Below are 13,634 nucleotides of genomic sequence, written 5' to 3'. Positions count from 1 at the left end.
CCCTGGGCAGCCTGAGCTGGTGGGTAGCATCACTGCCCATGGCAGAGGGGTTGGAACTGAATGGTCTTTAAAGTCCCTTCCAACCCAAACTATGATTTTATGGTGCTCCATGGAGGATGAGAACATTGGCATTGAGGAGTGGGAAAACCATGCACAGAAGATGCCCTCAGTGTGCGGGACACAGGAGCGGCTGAGGGAGCTGGGATTGTTCAGTCTGGAGAAGAGGAGGCTCAGGGGAGACCTTACCGCTCTCTATAACTACCTGAAGGGAGGTTGTAGTGAGCTGGGGGTCGGCCTCTTCTCTCTTGTCACTAGTGACAGGACGAGGGGGAATGGCCTCAAGTTGCACCAGGGGAGATTTAGGCTGAACATTAGAAAACACTACTTTTCTGAAAGAGTGGTCAGGCGCTGGAACGGGCTGCCCAGGGAGGTGGTTGAGTCACCGCCCCTGGAGGTGTTCAAGAAACATTTAGATATAGCGTTGAGAGACATGGTTTAGTGGGGTTCTTGGTGGTAGGTGGATGGTTGGACCGGATGATCTTGTAGGTCTTTTCCAACCTAGCTAATTCCATGATTCTATGATTCTAAGATGCTTGACCTTCCCAGCAACAAGATATAAACAGGCGTTAGAGCCAGAGGTACCATTCCTTTTAGCCATTCAACACTAGGCCTCTGAATTTCCCTGCTGTACAACCACATCTCTTCTCAATGCAAGTCGCAGTCTGCAGCAGAAAGAAGCAATTCAAGGTGTTCTGCTGCCATAGCAGTCCTCAGCCCTGGCACTTCCTGGCTGGGAAGGGAGCTCGGTGCTGAGCTTGATCGTACAAAGCACTGATTGCAGTGCATAACAAACCCCAAGGAGGGTGATGCGCCCCTGACTCGCCACAACCCTCCAAATGTCAGTCACACAGAGCAGAGCTCAGCGCTGCCCCTCCACTCCCAGTGAGGAGCTGCAGGCTGCCGTGAGCCCTCCCCCCCCAGCCCCCTCTGCTCTGGGCTGAGCAAACCAAAGGACTTCAGCCACTCCTCACACCCCTTGCCCTCCATCCAGATCTTTCCCCTTCCTTTTGGACACTCTCTCATGGCTTTAAGTCCTTCTTATCTTGTGGCATCCAAACCCACACCCAGTGGTAGGGAGGAGGCTGGAGGCTTCTGTAGAGGAAGTGAAGCCTTGTGCTGCAGCAGGAAGGTTGGAGGGGCACAGGCTCTTTCAAACGTCACTGGGGAAGAGCAGCCATTTTGGCTCAAGGAGGAAGGATAAGTGGGATGCCAATAGCCACTTGAAGCTGCACTTGCTTATCTTGGAGCCACAAGAAGGAGACCACAGCTATAGAACTACATTATTTGTGGATTTGGGATCTGAGCAACCCAGCCTGTTTTTCCGCTCCTGAGCCAAAGCGCTGCTGGACACATTAACTAGCCCCTGAGCTCAGAGAAGATTTCTTTTTAGACCCTGAGGACCAACAGCACTTGTCAGCCTCCACCTTCTATCCTAAGCCACCTGCTAAGGGGGCAATAACTGGGGACCAGCTCAAGCATCACCTGTGTTCCTGCTGGCCTGACGTCACAGGGCACATCATGAGGCATCTCATCAACCTCCCTCAGACAGATGCCATTTCCATCAGCCAGGGCTGATCTAAATAATCTCTGCAGGAGCTGCTGTGTTGGCACAAAGCAGCAGCTGAGTGCCACAGCAATGTCTGCAAACAACTCCTGCCTCTAATCAGCACAGCCATGCTGTCAAAACACAGGTTTTTACCAGCTGTAACTACCACAAGACATGGCCAAACGCCCCTTAATCCAATTCACAGTCCCCATGGCAAAAGCCATTCCCACAGAGTTTCATCCACATTTGCCAGCCTGGCCCATGGGAACTCAGCTCTCCCTCTGTCTCCCAGTTTGGGCCACGGGCCATTTGCCATTTTTCAAGAGCCCGTGGGACACACAAGAGCAGTAACCATGCTCCAGCATCAGCTGCTGACTGACCTAGCTCTAGCGGCCACCTCAAAGAGCTGTCTGAACACGCCTTCCCTCGGTGCCACGTGAGCTTACAGTTTGCCTGACCTACAGTATTTCTACAGCGTGCTCTCTCCTGGGGTGTTTTCCATGCCCTGCTTCTGGAAAATTAGTGGCCACAACACAAACGCTTTGTTGGTTTGCTTAGCTGAGTCACCACAAGGCTCTGGTTCTGGTGGTTCTGGGCAGCTTCTCAAAGGAGCAGGCATTTGCAGAGTGAGGTGAGAGAGGAGACCCGGGGCAGCGCCCATGCAGGTGTGGTGTAGCACAAGATAAAACCAGGCACCGTGTGACAGTGACAGCCCTCGGGGCTCAGCCCAGCAGGGCAGGAAACAATGACACACCTGACTCATGGAACGAGAGCGCTGGGGAAGGAAGGGGAAATCACCTCTTTCACCACTTCTTTTGTTCACCAGCTATTTCCCCCTTCCTCAAACAGTTCCAGGGCTTCATCATGCTGAAGTGGGCAGTCCTGGTGAGCAGGGGAGTTTTCACAACCACCTGTAAGGGCAGGAAGTCAGAGGTTTCAAAAACAGTTATCCTCACCAGTCAGTAAGCAAATCCAAGGCTTGAAACGCTAGAAACCATTAAGAAGAAATTAAAAACTCCGCTTGCAATTCTTGCAGGAGATGACCCCAGCACCCCGTCCAGCACTGGGCAACGTGCACGTCTGCACAGCACCCTCTGTAGACCAGCCCAGGAGCTCTTCACCCTGCTGTCACCTGCTGCTCAGCTCTCCAGAGCTGGCATGCCGCTCCTGTCACCGAGGTAACGCATTGCCTTCCTGAGGAAAGCACGCCTTAAAGCTGGAAGGTGCCTTCTGGTACCTGTCAGCAGGAGAAAGAGCCTATAAAACCTCCTTCTTGCCAGGCACAGAGTAATGGATCACTTCAGCTATGATCCATGGCTGGGGGAGGAGCGGGGATGCTAGGAGAGAATCAGCGTTTGCCTTTGTGTTTAAGGCAATTTTCTGCTTCTCCAGCTATCCTGTAAGGGCAACAGCACCAAGTCTGAGCAGCACCAAAGAAAGAATGGGGATGAGCTTTGGGGATAGTAAAGACTGCTCTTCCTTAAGAGGGCTCTGCTGGAAGGTAACCCACTACACTCAAACTAGGAAGCTCACTGTTTTTTCATGCTCTGCAGTGCAGAGAGCTTTACCCATCACAGCCTTCAGTGCTGGCCAGGGGAGCGCATGTGGAAAACAAGATGTGCAGGGCAGGGCATGCCAGAGCATCCTGAGTCACTTACAGGCAGCTTCTCTCAGCAGCAGAAGGGAACAGTCACCTCAGCTCATCCTGTGTGCAGCCAAGAGCATTTCTTAGCCGCTCCTCCCTCTCACCATACTCATTTTCCTGCATTTGCATTTTGCCTGGTGTCTCCGTTTTACTTAAAACAAAAACAAAAACCCTCAGTGAGATAGTGAAGGGCTTCAGAGCCTTCCCAGCACTTTAGGACAGAACATCCCCACACTGCTGGACTGGAGGGACGTGAAAGAGGGGAAATGGGAATTTCCATAAGAAATAGAGTGGGGGGTGAAGGGACGGAACAGAAAACAGGAGGGACAGATCAGAGTAACGCTGGGTAGAATTGACACTGTGTGCTGCCCCCTGGAACCCGCCTTCAGCACAGTGCTGGACGTGGAACGCAGTGGAAACGGTGCCGCCCCGGCCCCTTCCAAACACCACGGCACTTGTGCAGGCTGCACTGCAACACACCATTTCTCACACATGCACACACCCCTTAAATACACTTCTGAATGGAGGAAAGAAAGATTCACAAATGACACTGGAGAGTAATAAAAAAAAAAATAAGATCTGCACTTTTAGACATTCAAGCCCCAGTACCTCTCCTTCAGTTGCCTCTTCGGAAACAGCAGCGAAACAAGTGCATGAAAAACCGTTCCAATTATTCCTACTCTATTTGCTTGAGGACTCTTGACAGTGACATTAGGATGAACACCGCTGCCTGGCTTATTCTAACCAAGTTACTGCATGCAAAGTAGGACTCTGATAACATTTACAGCACCGTTTCCTCGGAAGGAATGTGTCATGATAAAGCCTAACAGGTGCGCAAAGCACTGAACAGCCATGGAATCTGTGGGTACACAGAGGAGAAGTGATGCATCTTTACCCTGTTTGCAAATCAAGAGCAGTCATTCAAATTCAGCACACCAGGTTTTGTTTTGTTTTTGTTTTTTTTTTTTTTTTATAAAAAAATGATTTCCTACGTAGATTTATTTTTCCTTTAGTAACACAGTTTAGCATTTCAGAGTTTTGCATTCTATACTCTTACACACTGTCCTTGTTTATTAGCATTTGAACACAAAAAGACATAGCAAGACCTCCAAACACAAATAAATACAAAAACACAATCTACAGTAAACTGAAATACAACATATAATAATGCTATTGGGAAATTAAGACATGTTGCTAATTCTTTTTTTTTATTATTATTATTATTTTAACAACATGGTTATTGCTGAGCAATAAATTATACATTTTAAAGTTGTTTTTCCCCCCTAAAAGAAAAGGACAAGAATCACTGGTTACCAGATCACTTGCACTGTATCCTTACAGCTACTGATAATTAAGACAGGCAGAATATACACAATCAAATGAGGTTGGCCTTCTTTGGTCTTTGTTTTTGATCATAAAACTGAACACAAGTGTACCGTTCACTGAAGAGTATGAGATTAAAGAAATGGTTACACAAGTCTTAAACACGTTAATTTGTACATTGTTCTTGATCACTGATGTCTTTTCCTCAGATATTTCTTACAGAATTTCTTGGAAACAAATGTCAGCTTTAGTTTTCCCAATTATTACGTTGTTCCATGCATCTTAAAGGTTATCCTCCTTGTCTAAGAGAAATGGACCCGGTTTTAGCCCATCACCTCATAATGGGGTATTTTTCACAGCTCTGTAGTCACCTCTGAATCATTGGAGTTTTACAGCTTGTAGAAAAAATCCTGAACTGTCCTGTTTTTTCTATAAAACTGAAAAAATATATCAACCAAACATCAGCTATAAGAAAAACAAAATAGGTGGATCACATGGTGCATCAGCAACAATGGAAGCTTGTACCTTCCCATTCCACAAGTACAGATTATACAACTCTCTGCCAGTGACGCAGGTCATAGTTGGAAGATGTGTCCTTTCAGACGTGAGCTATTTTCAAATCCAAAGCTCAGAACACTATGCGAGAAAATGACCCTTACGAATGGTAATGCTGGTTTATCTCAGTAACCCTTAGACAGAGTCAAATTTTATCACCACGCATCACACTGCCAGCAATGGAGCGTGTGAACACCGGCATCGCTAAGAAGTTAAAAAGTCCTTGCAGAACTGGCAACCAAATTAAAAGCTTAGTTCCAAAGGACCAAAAACACAAACACCACACAGAGACAACAAACCCTGAATGGGTAGGTTAGTAAGCCACAGAGTTGGGATCCAGATTCGAACGTCACAACAAGTCTGGGATGTTTGGATCCAGGATTTTGGTTCAGGTGCTCCTCTGTGAAATTTAGAACTTATTTGAACCCTAAGGAACTAATCCTAACTTGGAGAGAGAAAAAAAAACAACATAAATTAACACAGCCTAGTATCTACACTAAGATCATGAAATGGAAGACAGAAGCTGCAGTCTTGCCCATAAATTAGAAGAGAAATAGGAATAGTCAGATCCTTTACATCTTGTGTATCTCTACTCTTCTAAATCTCAAGAAGATGTCCCTGAATTGGCATTCCACAGTTTTCCACAACCTTCATTATCTGGTGCTTCTCAGCAAAGGCCTGGATTAAGAGGCAGGAAAGAACAGTTAAGCCCTCCATATTTCAGTTTAAAGAAAAGGGAAAAAAAAAACCAAACCAAACCTCAAGAAAGAAATGGTCAGCCACACTACAGGCTAGCAGAACCAAGATTAATCCACTATAAGATGGTATCATTCTCCCTACTGTTAAGAGGAGTATCAAGAGACTTTGTTGGGTGTTTTTGAACAAAGAGAGCAGGACACACATTTGCTGCAATTATTCACATCAACACGTTGCGCTGGCCCTCCACTCCACAGGCTGGGCAAGGCACAGCCAAGTTGGTAGCAACATATGGGCTGCCATCCACGTACAACCCCAAATCATGACAGCTTGTATGTTTAATTCTAGCCCTTACTGTCTTGATGTGGGCCTTTAAGGTACGTCAACTTGTTTTTCAGTTCCTTTAAAAGGCAAATGCATTAAGAATAAAGCCTAGTGATTGGAACATGACACTACAGAACTGGAGCCCTTCACTTAGCCTCAGCTCCAGGAGACTCCTTATGCAAGTCATTTTGCATCTTATCTTCAATTTCCTTTTTCCAGAAGAGGAATAGAGCTCTCTATATGAAAATGTTTGCAGATACAGAGTGCTTACTACCCTGTTCACAGCACAAAAAGCTACTCTCACTCTGAATTCCAGAACAGATCATTTTTGTCACAGTAGCTACAATTTTTAGGTCGGCTGGAATATAGAGGTATTGACTGAATGGAATAGGAATTCCAGGAGAGGTCCAGCTGTTTTCTGTTATTTTTTGTTCCCCCCTTTTTTTTTTTTTTTAAAGAGTGAATTTGCATTTAACAAGCTGCCCATCTTTATGTTTAAAATGCACAAATCTCCTAATTAGCTGAGTATGAGGAAGGACATGTCATAGGTGACATTCCATGTTCTCCAGAAAGGCTACACAATTTGCTCATTTTCCCAGTCAGTAAGTGGTTTGTTTGCTATATGCAAGTCTTCAGACCTAAAAGATTGGAATCCAAAGTTTGCCCTTAGCCCAATCCTCCTTTAGCAGAAGCAAGTTATATTTACACCACTTGATCAGTTATAACTTGGGGGAAAAGGGTTTTTGTTTCATCACTTCTACATTAAGAAAAAAAAGACTTTGCATATATGCATGCATGCCTGTGTGTATACGGACGGACCTACAAAATAATGAGTACTTTAAAGAGCAAAAACTAAGAGATCAGGTATGCAACCCAAGAATTTTTCCCTCTCACCTATTTGTATATTTGCATAGTTAAATCATAACAAGGCATCAATACTGCAGCAACACTTTTCATTCTTCTGCGATTCAGGCAACTTTTCTTGTCACTCCCTCCACACTTCTCTAAACAGCACCAGAGTTTTGAAACCAGAACAAACACAACAGAAACCCTGCACTGTTGGTGAAATGCCTATCCCACATGATGGAATACAGATACAAATAGGTGGTACCTTTTATACTCAACCTCAACAAGCCAAAATTGTGGCAAGCTGAGAAACACGAGCAAAACAATCACAACCTAACACTCACGGGTTCAACACTTAAATTACAGCTAACAAAAATCTCTATTATATCTGCTTTTGACAAATTCACCAGGCACAAAAACAGGCACATATCTTCAGCTTTCCTCTTCTAAGCAGGTTATCCATTGGAAAAGGAAATAAACCGTATTACATATTTATAAGAAAGTGAGCGTGTTACCCACAATATTTTTTTATCCATCAAAATTATGCCACCCTTCCCATTTTCCTATTGCACATTCTCTTTGTGAAGAACATTTACAGTACGAGGCTGAAATCAACATTGCATATTGTAAGTCAGCAGTTGAAGGTGTATCATGTAGACAGTAACTGAAACAAGACCCCTTTAGATCAGAGGAGTAACGTAGACATTGTCAATCATAATAATCACAGTTGGTCTTAAAACTGAAATAGTTTCATCCTGTTTAGAATTCGAGACTTTCTAAGTCAAAGATGCACACTCACTGTGCTGAATGGTGCACAAAAAGGGCAACATCCAGATTCTTACACACTAGCATCTCCCTTGAGAAAGCTGGAAATGAAAGAGGCTTGTACATCACTTGGAGTGTCATCATTAAGAAAACCAGCAAGAGACTTCAGCTGTGTGCTGCTAAGATCTACTAAGCAGAGGGAAAAGAAGATTCTGTTGAAGAAATGCTGTTTGTCATAATGCAAATACTTTGGAACCCCTTGCAATAAAGGCATGCCACATGGGTTAGCCAGGGACTCTAGAGAACATCTGGGGGTGGAGCATTGCTCTATTAATTATTTCGAACAGACTGACCCTGAAAACTTTGGATATTATCTGGGTCAGAAATACGTATTTAAAAGAAAAGATAAAGGGCATTTAAATGACGGAAGAAAAATCTCAATAATTTAAAGAGTTGAGTAAAGCACCAGGTATCTGACTTTTCAATTTAGAGAATATACAGTGGCCTTGTTTTCACAAAATGCTACATACTCCTTGCTGGAAAGTAGAGGAAACAGATTTCTATGTACACAGTAAGAACTCTGCAGAGACAGCCTGTGAGTTCTGCGGAAAGAGGAGTGTTACAGTCAAGGCTTCAGGTATTCCACAGCAGGCGGTGTATACATTTGTGTAGCGAGATCCCGGATTTCACAGTACGCAAGGTTGTCAAACTGGAAATTCTCTGGCAGCTTCATGTAGTTTTAAAAAGTAAGTGCAGTAGGCCTCCATTTTATTAACTGTGATAAAAAGCATATATGCAAAAATATTTTTATATTGATAGCACATTACTGCATTATAAAAGCTGCCCAAGTGAAGCTGAAGATTCTGGCAGCTGGTGCTTTTGGCACTTGGGAGATGTGGAAAGCAGCATAGAGATCTGTGAAATAACAACAGTGACTGATGTTTCTGCTACAGTGATCGGCATTAAGATAGTTAGCAGTGTTCATATTTAAACTTCTCTCTGAAGTTTCTGAGTCAATATCCCGCTAAGAGGAGATATTCAGATCTCTTAAAGCTACTAGTTTAGGCTGTGTGCAGACTCAGGAAGACTTCCCTGTTAGCAAACACTTTTCACAAGTTTCAAAGTCCTCTTTCAGTCACAAAGGCTGGAAACTCTTTTTTCCTCCTCTTTTGGAGCCTGGATTTAAAAGCACAATTCTGTCACAGGAGTTGGAAACTGTAGTCACAAATCTGCAGAATATGCTGGGCCCTGCTTATACTAGAAATCTCCTCCAAGTCCCAGATTGAAACAGGATATAAACTGTTTTGAGATGGCCAAACGTTTTCATTTAAGTTTGCAAGACGTGCATTAGCAATGGGAGGAGAGTCCTTTGGACATTTCCACTTGGGAATCCTGTTTTCAGTAAAATTCTGTGATGCACAAACACAAAAGCTCAGCTGCCTACATTCACAATTATTAAAATGACACGAATTGAGCGAACCTTCGCCCTAAAGCATAAGTGATGGGTTTGCTTACGCAGCCTGCATAAAACTGCAAGTGCCATTGAATTATATCTAGAGATATAGATGTAGGTATATCTATAGATATTTATCTCTTGTGCAGAACGTCCTCCTTCCGTGCTAGAAATTAAATGCTAGCATGTGCCTCCATATTTTAGCTTGCACCTGTTGACAGCTATGTACCATAAAGGGAATACAGTACCTGGACAATGGAAGGCAAGAAAAGGAAGACAAGTTGCTACTGACGATCGTGATGGTCAGCAGCAGGCAGTATTCTAGCAGGTGCCTGGAAAACCCATGAAGACCACTTAGCATGCACTGTATATTCATAAATACTTCTTGCAGGCACTGTGTGTGAAGGCACAGCCAAAAAAGACAACAGCAAAGACAAGCTGAAATACAAAGGCATGAATTCAACTGCACCTTAGACAAAAAATTGTGACTATGCCTCAAAAAGCAGAAAGCTGATACAACCTGACATTATAAAGACTAAGATGCACCATCTTCTTTCGAGCCCACAGAGGCTTACCACAGCAGCGCAAGCCTGCTCTGCTGAAGCGGCTCCTGGATTTTATAAAGCACCACAGTCAGGCTATGTCACTAGACTTACTTGTCACAGACTATTAAATAGAAGCAGATGAACACAGCAGGTTGCAATCAGCATGTTTCAGTGCTAGCAAATGCTTTCCACTAAAGCTCAGGCTGTTAGAATAAAGAAGCCCGTGCATTCCCTGTTAGAAAAGCTGTCATGAGTACATACATTCACAGCCCCACAGAGTTCCTTGGATGAGTCTGTTTAAAGTGATGCCATCTTACGACCGCAGGCATTAGAGGAAAAATGTCGCCCTCCTTCATGCTGGCCATGGAGACTGTCTAGTCCAAGCTCCATAGGAGCACTGAGCATAACGTTTTGGCACCTGTGTAAAGTGGATTCTGCCACAGCCAAGCCACAGAAGCTCCCGAAGCCAAAGGAATGGATTTTGGCTTACATTTTGAACAACACAAGGTGCCTAAGGGCTTTGAAGTCAAGGCTAAACATTATGCCTGAAGTCCAATTAAACTACTATTTCAGATATCAGAATTAATCTGAATAAAAAGCTATGGTTTATAAGCAGCACAGCACATCTAAGGCACATGTATGCATGCAAGCCACCATCACTGTATTAAGACATGGCTGATTTGTCCTTAAGAAGCAATGGCTGCTAGTACAGAACAAACATATAGGCTTTTTCAGCACTAATCCTCCTCCCCATTACTGAAAATACTATATACTGCTGACAGCATAATTTGCAACATATATAGCTCGATTGGAAAGCATGGGGCAGAACTTTAAAAACTGTACAGGATTCCGTTTAGAACTCCAAAGTTCAACAAATGCCCTATTTTAGGGTGAAAACAATTATAAATCTGATAATGATGCACAGCATCCATGAGTGATTTTTCCTTAATTTTGAAATAGTGTCATTAATTACGACATATATTGTAGGTTTACATTTCTAAAGAGAAATAACAGAATTGAATAGTTTTTTTTCCTATCACAAGTGATAACCAGTGTTTGATTTCTTCTATTTTTCTTCCAAGAAATATCAGTCTATCAACAGTTTTAAAATAAAATGTTTTCTGTAACAATAGAACTTTAAATAAAAATATGATTTTGATTCAGATACTTTTGAGAAGACATGGATACTTTTCCAAGATCTTCTTACAAAGTAATTATTTAAACAGAGACCAGATGAGGCCTTAAAAAGACAATATACTATATTTCAGACAAGATTGCACCTCAGTTTTTTCAAATAATATAATCGCAACATTACTTCATTTCTTCTTTTAACATGCTGACAATTTCCAGCTAGCCCACATGTGAATGTATTTTTGTATTCTAGCTTAAAGAAATAAAAGTCAGTAATTTATTCAGCACATACTGTATATGTCTTTTCACCTCCAATGGACTAGATCATTAATAAGTTAAAAAAAAAAAAACAACCAAAAAACAAAAATCCTCTCTGACCATAATCATTATCCTCATGAGGGATAAGTGATTCTTCAGAGTTTAAGTGTTGCTAGTTCTATTAAAAAAATACACCATGGTATGATTTCTTAATGTGTTGCTACTTTCTCATTTGGACCCTATGCAGTTATGCCTTCAAACTCTTCCATCTGTTCCACAAGGTGGTTCTGTGAGCTTTAGGACCTCTGATTGAAGACAAACTGATATAAAACCCCCAAATGGAGTTGTCTTCTGTTTAATCTGCCTCCCCGACCATATGTCAGGGGTCTGGTAGATCCGATGTATCCACTATGACTTTAATAAAAATAGTATCATCTTTAATATACGTTCCATTCTCTAGAACAGTTTGAGCCACAAAGACTGGGCAGCCAGACGCAATGTTCATTTCTCCAGTTGGCTTCTTGAAACTGCTGCTGTTTGGGTCTGGCTTGAAAGCATCTCCTAAGTGGCGCCGAGACGGACCCTGATCCATTAGCATGAGAGTCACTTTCTGTTTAAATGGCCAAGGAAGCAATGCATCATATTCTCCACGCATTATGACAAAAAACAGCGACAAGTGCGTCCCCTTTCCCATGCCATCTCCATTAAGGTAAACTCTGGCACACATCTTGTAGCCAAAGTATCCAGTGTAAAAGGGTTGGCTGTACAAGGACAGAGTCTTCCCCATGACTGCCTCTTGCTTCCGACGTTTATAATCTCGAATTTTCCAAATTAGCACTCCATTGTAACTAGCAGTTTCTAAAACTTGGAATCGGAGGTCCATGTCAGCCAGCCGAATGTCATGAACACTCAGCATCTGATCGTGCCTGCTGAGCTGTGTCTCTAGCATGCCTGTTAGAAAACGGAGAGGACGAGGGGTAAGAAAATAGGTTTTTTTTCTAAAGACTGTAAAAACTGATCACCAATACTGTTAGTGCATATGCAAACATTTTCTTCTCCAAGAACCAAATCACATTCGGTCACCTTTGAAACGACTTCCACAGCCAATAGTTTGCCAGTTAGAAACTAGGTTAATTAGGATTTTTACATTTGTGGGTGTTACTGATGCATTCAGTATGAGTCAAATATTCAAATCATCTAGAATTTTGTCTGGCCAGTGAGCAACAGAGGCTTCTGTATTTTGAGAACATACTTGGCAGCATAATCTGTAGTTTATTAGCCTTGGAAGGACTCACAGTTCCTACATAATCCCTCTGAAATTCAAAGGGAATTTCATCCACCAATTACTCAAAATATTCTTCACATGCACTACTTGTCTGAGAAGTGTAGTAGTTACCTTGTCTAAAGTTCACGATACGAGAACCAAAAATTCAAGCTTATCTCTGCTTCATATGGCCACTTACTTGGGAGAGAAGGCTGTCCCTTTTCCCTTGCATGAGAAGCAGTGTGTTACTCTTTGCACACTGACAAAATTGATCAACTTACAATACTGAGAAGCAGGTTTGTTTTACACACATCTATTTATATGATAAGTTCTTTGGTCTTATTATTTAAACCCTTATATATGATCTATAATATTCAGCAAGTACAACAACAACTTTAATACTTAATCACGTGTCATAATAATTCTTTGGATCAAATAACTCTGTAACAGATAGCAGAGCAGGTGATTACAGCTGGATAACACTAATGTTGATCTACTCACGGATGAGAACAAATAATAGAAAATGACTTCTCAATACACTGAAACTGCATTTAAAGAAGCTGCTGAAAGCTATTGGCTTTCAAAGATCAGCTGAAGAAGTGTTTATACTGAACTAACACTGTAAGCAAGACAAGGGTCAAGAAAACAAAATGAAAGAAAAGAATTAAGCCTAAGAAAAAGCTTGGAATCAATGTCACAACATTGAAGCGACTGCATCATCTCCTATGCATGAAACAGAAGAATCAGAATAATCGACGCTTCCACAGGAAAACGAAAATGAAATTGGCATTCAAAGGATATCCTTTTTCCTTTCACAGCACTATCGAGTACTTCAGTCCATTGCGCTTACACTTACTTGTATTTCGAGCTCCTTGCCCTGCAGTTTTGTCAACGCTTTCCAGCTCAGTCACTCTGTTCTGGAGGGATTCTACACTGCTCTTCATGCTGTCAGCCTCCTCCCAGTTCTGTCGGAAGGGACGAATTTCTTTGTCCAGTTCTTTCAGTTTCTCTGCTTGACTGTCTATCACTCGCTTTATGAAACAGTAAGTTAGAGTTACAAGAAAAAAATAACAAAGACATAATTTATGCAGAATAAACAAATATATTCATAATAAGATAAATCTCCAATATAAACAAGTTTCGCTTATGCGAAATATTGAAATAACACAAAAAATTAGACCACTATCAGAATTATCAACACAAATACTTAAAAACAGGATTGT

At 42.4% G+C, this 13,634-nt stretch overlaps 1 protein-coding gene across 13 annotated transcripts in view; it reads right to left on the bottom strand.

Moving 5' to 3' along the window:
- TRAF3 (TNF receptor associated factor 3) overlaps positions 4,298-13,634 on the bottom strand; it is a 69,184-nt gene continuing 59,847 nt past the window's right edge. For 12 of the 13 annotated variants that reach the window (XM_021401741.1, XM_021401751.1, XM_021401752.1 and 9 more), the window contains 2 exons: positions 13,268-13,442; positions 4,300-12,098 (listed from right to left, as the gene is read on the bottom strand). In XM_021401741.1, the coding sequence (XP_021257416.1) occupies positions 11,527-12,098; positions 13,268-13,442 (747 nt within the window). In that variant the 3' untranslated portion in view covers positions 4,300-11,526. Of the gene's footprint in view, positions 12,099-13,267; positions 13,443-13,634 lie in introns of all 13 variants that reach the window. The other variant, XM_021401750.1, reaches the window with a different exon arrangement.

Source organism: Numida meleagris, chromosome 6, assembly GCF_002078875.1.
Source record: "Numida meleagris isolate 19003 breed g44 Domestic line chromosome 6, NumMel1.0, whole genome shotgun sequence".
In the NCBI taxonomy this organism is placed as follows: Eukaryota; Metazoa; Chordata; class Aves; order Galliformes; family Numididae; genus Numida; species Numida meleagris.
The sequence above is the reverse complement of the archived record's forward strand: the minus strand, read 5'-3'. Positions and strand labels throughout refer to the sequence as shown.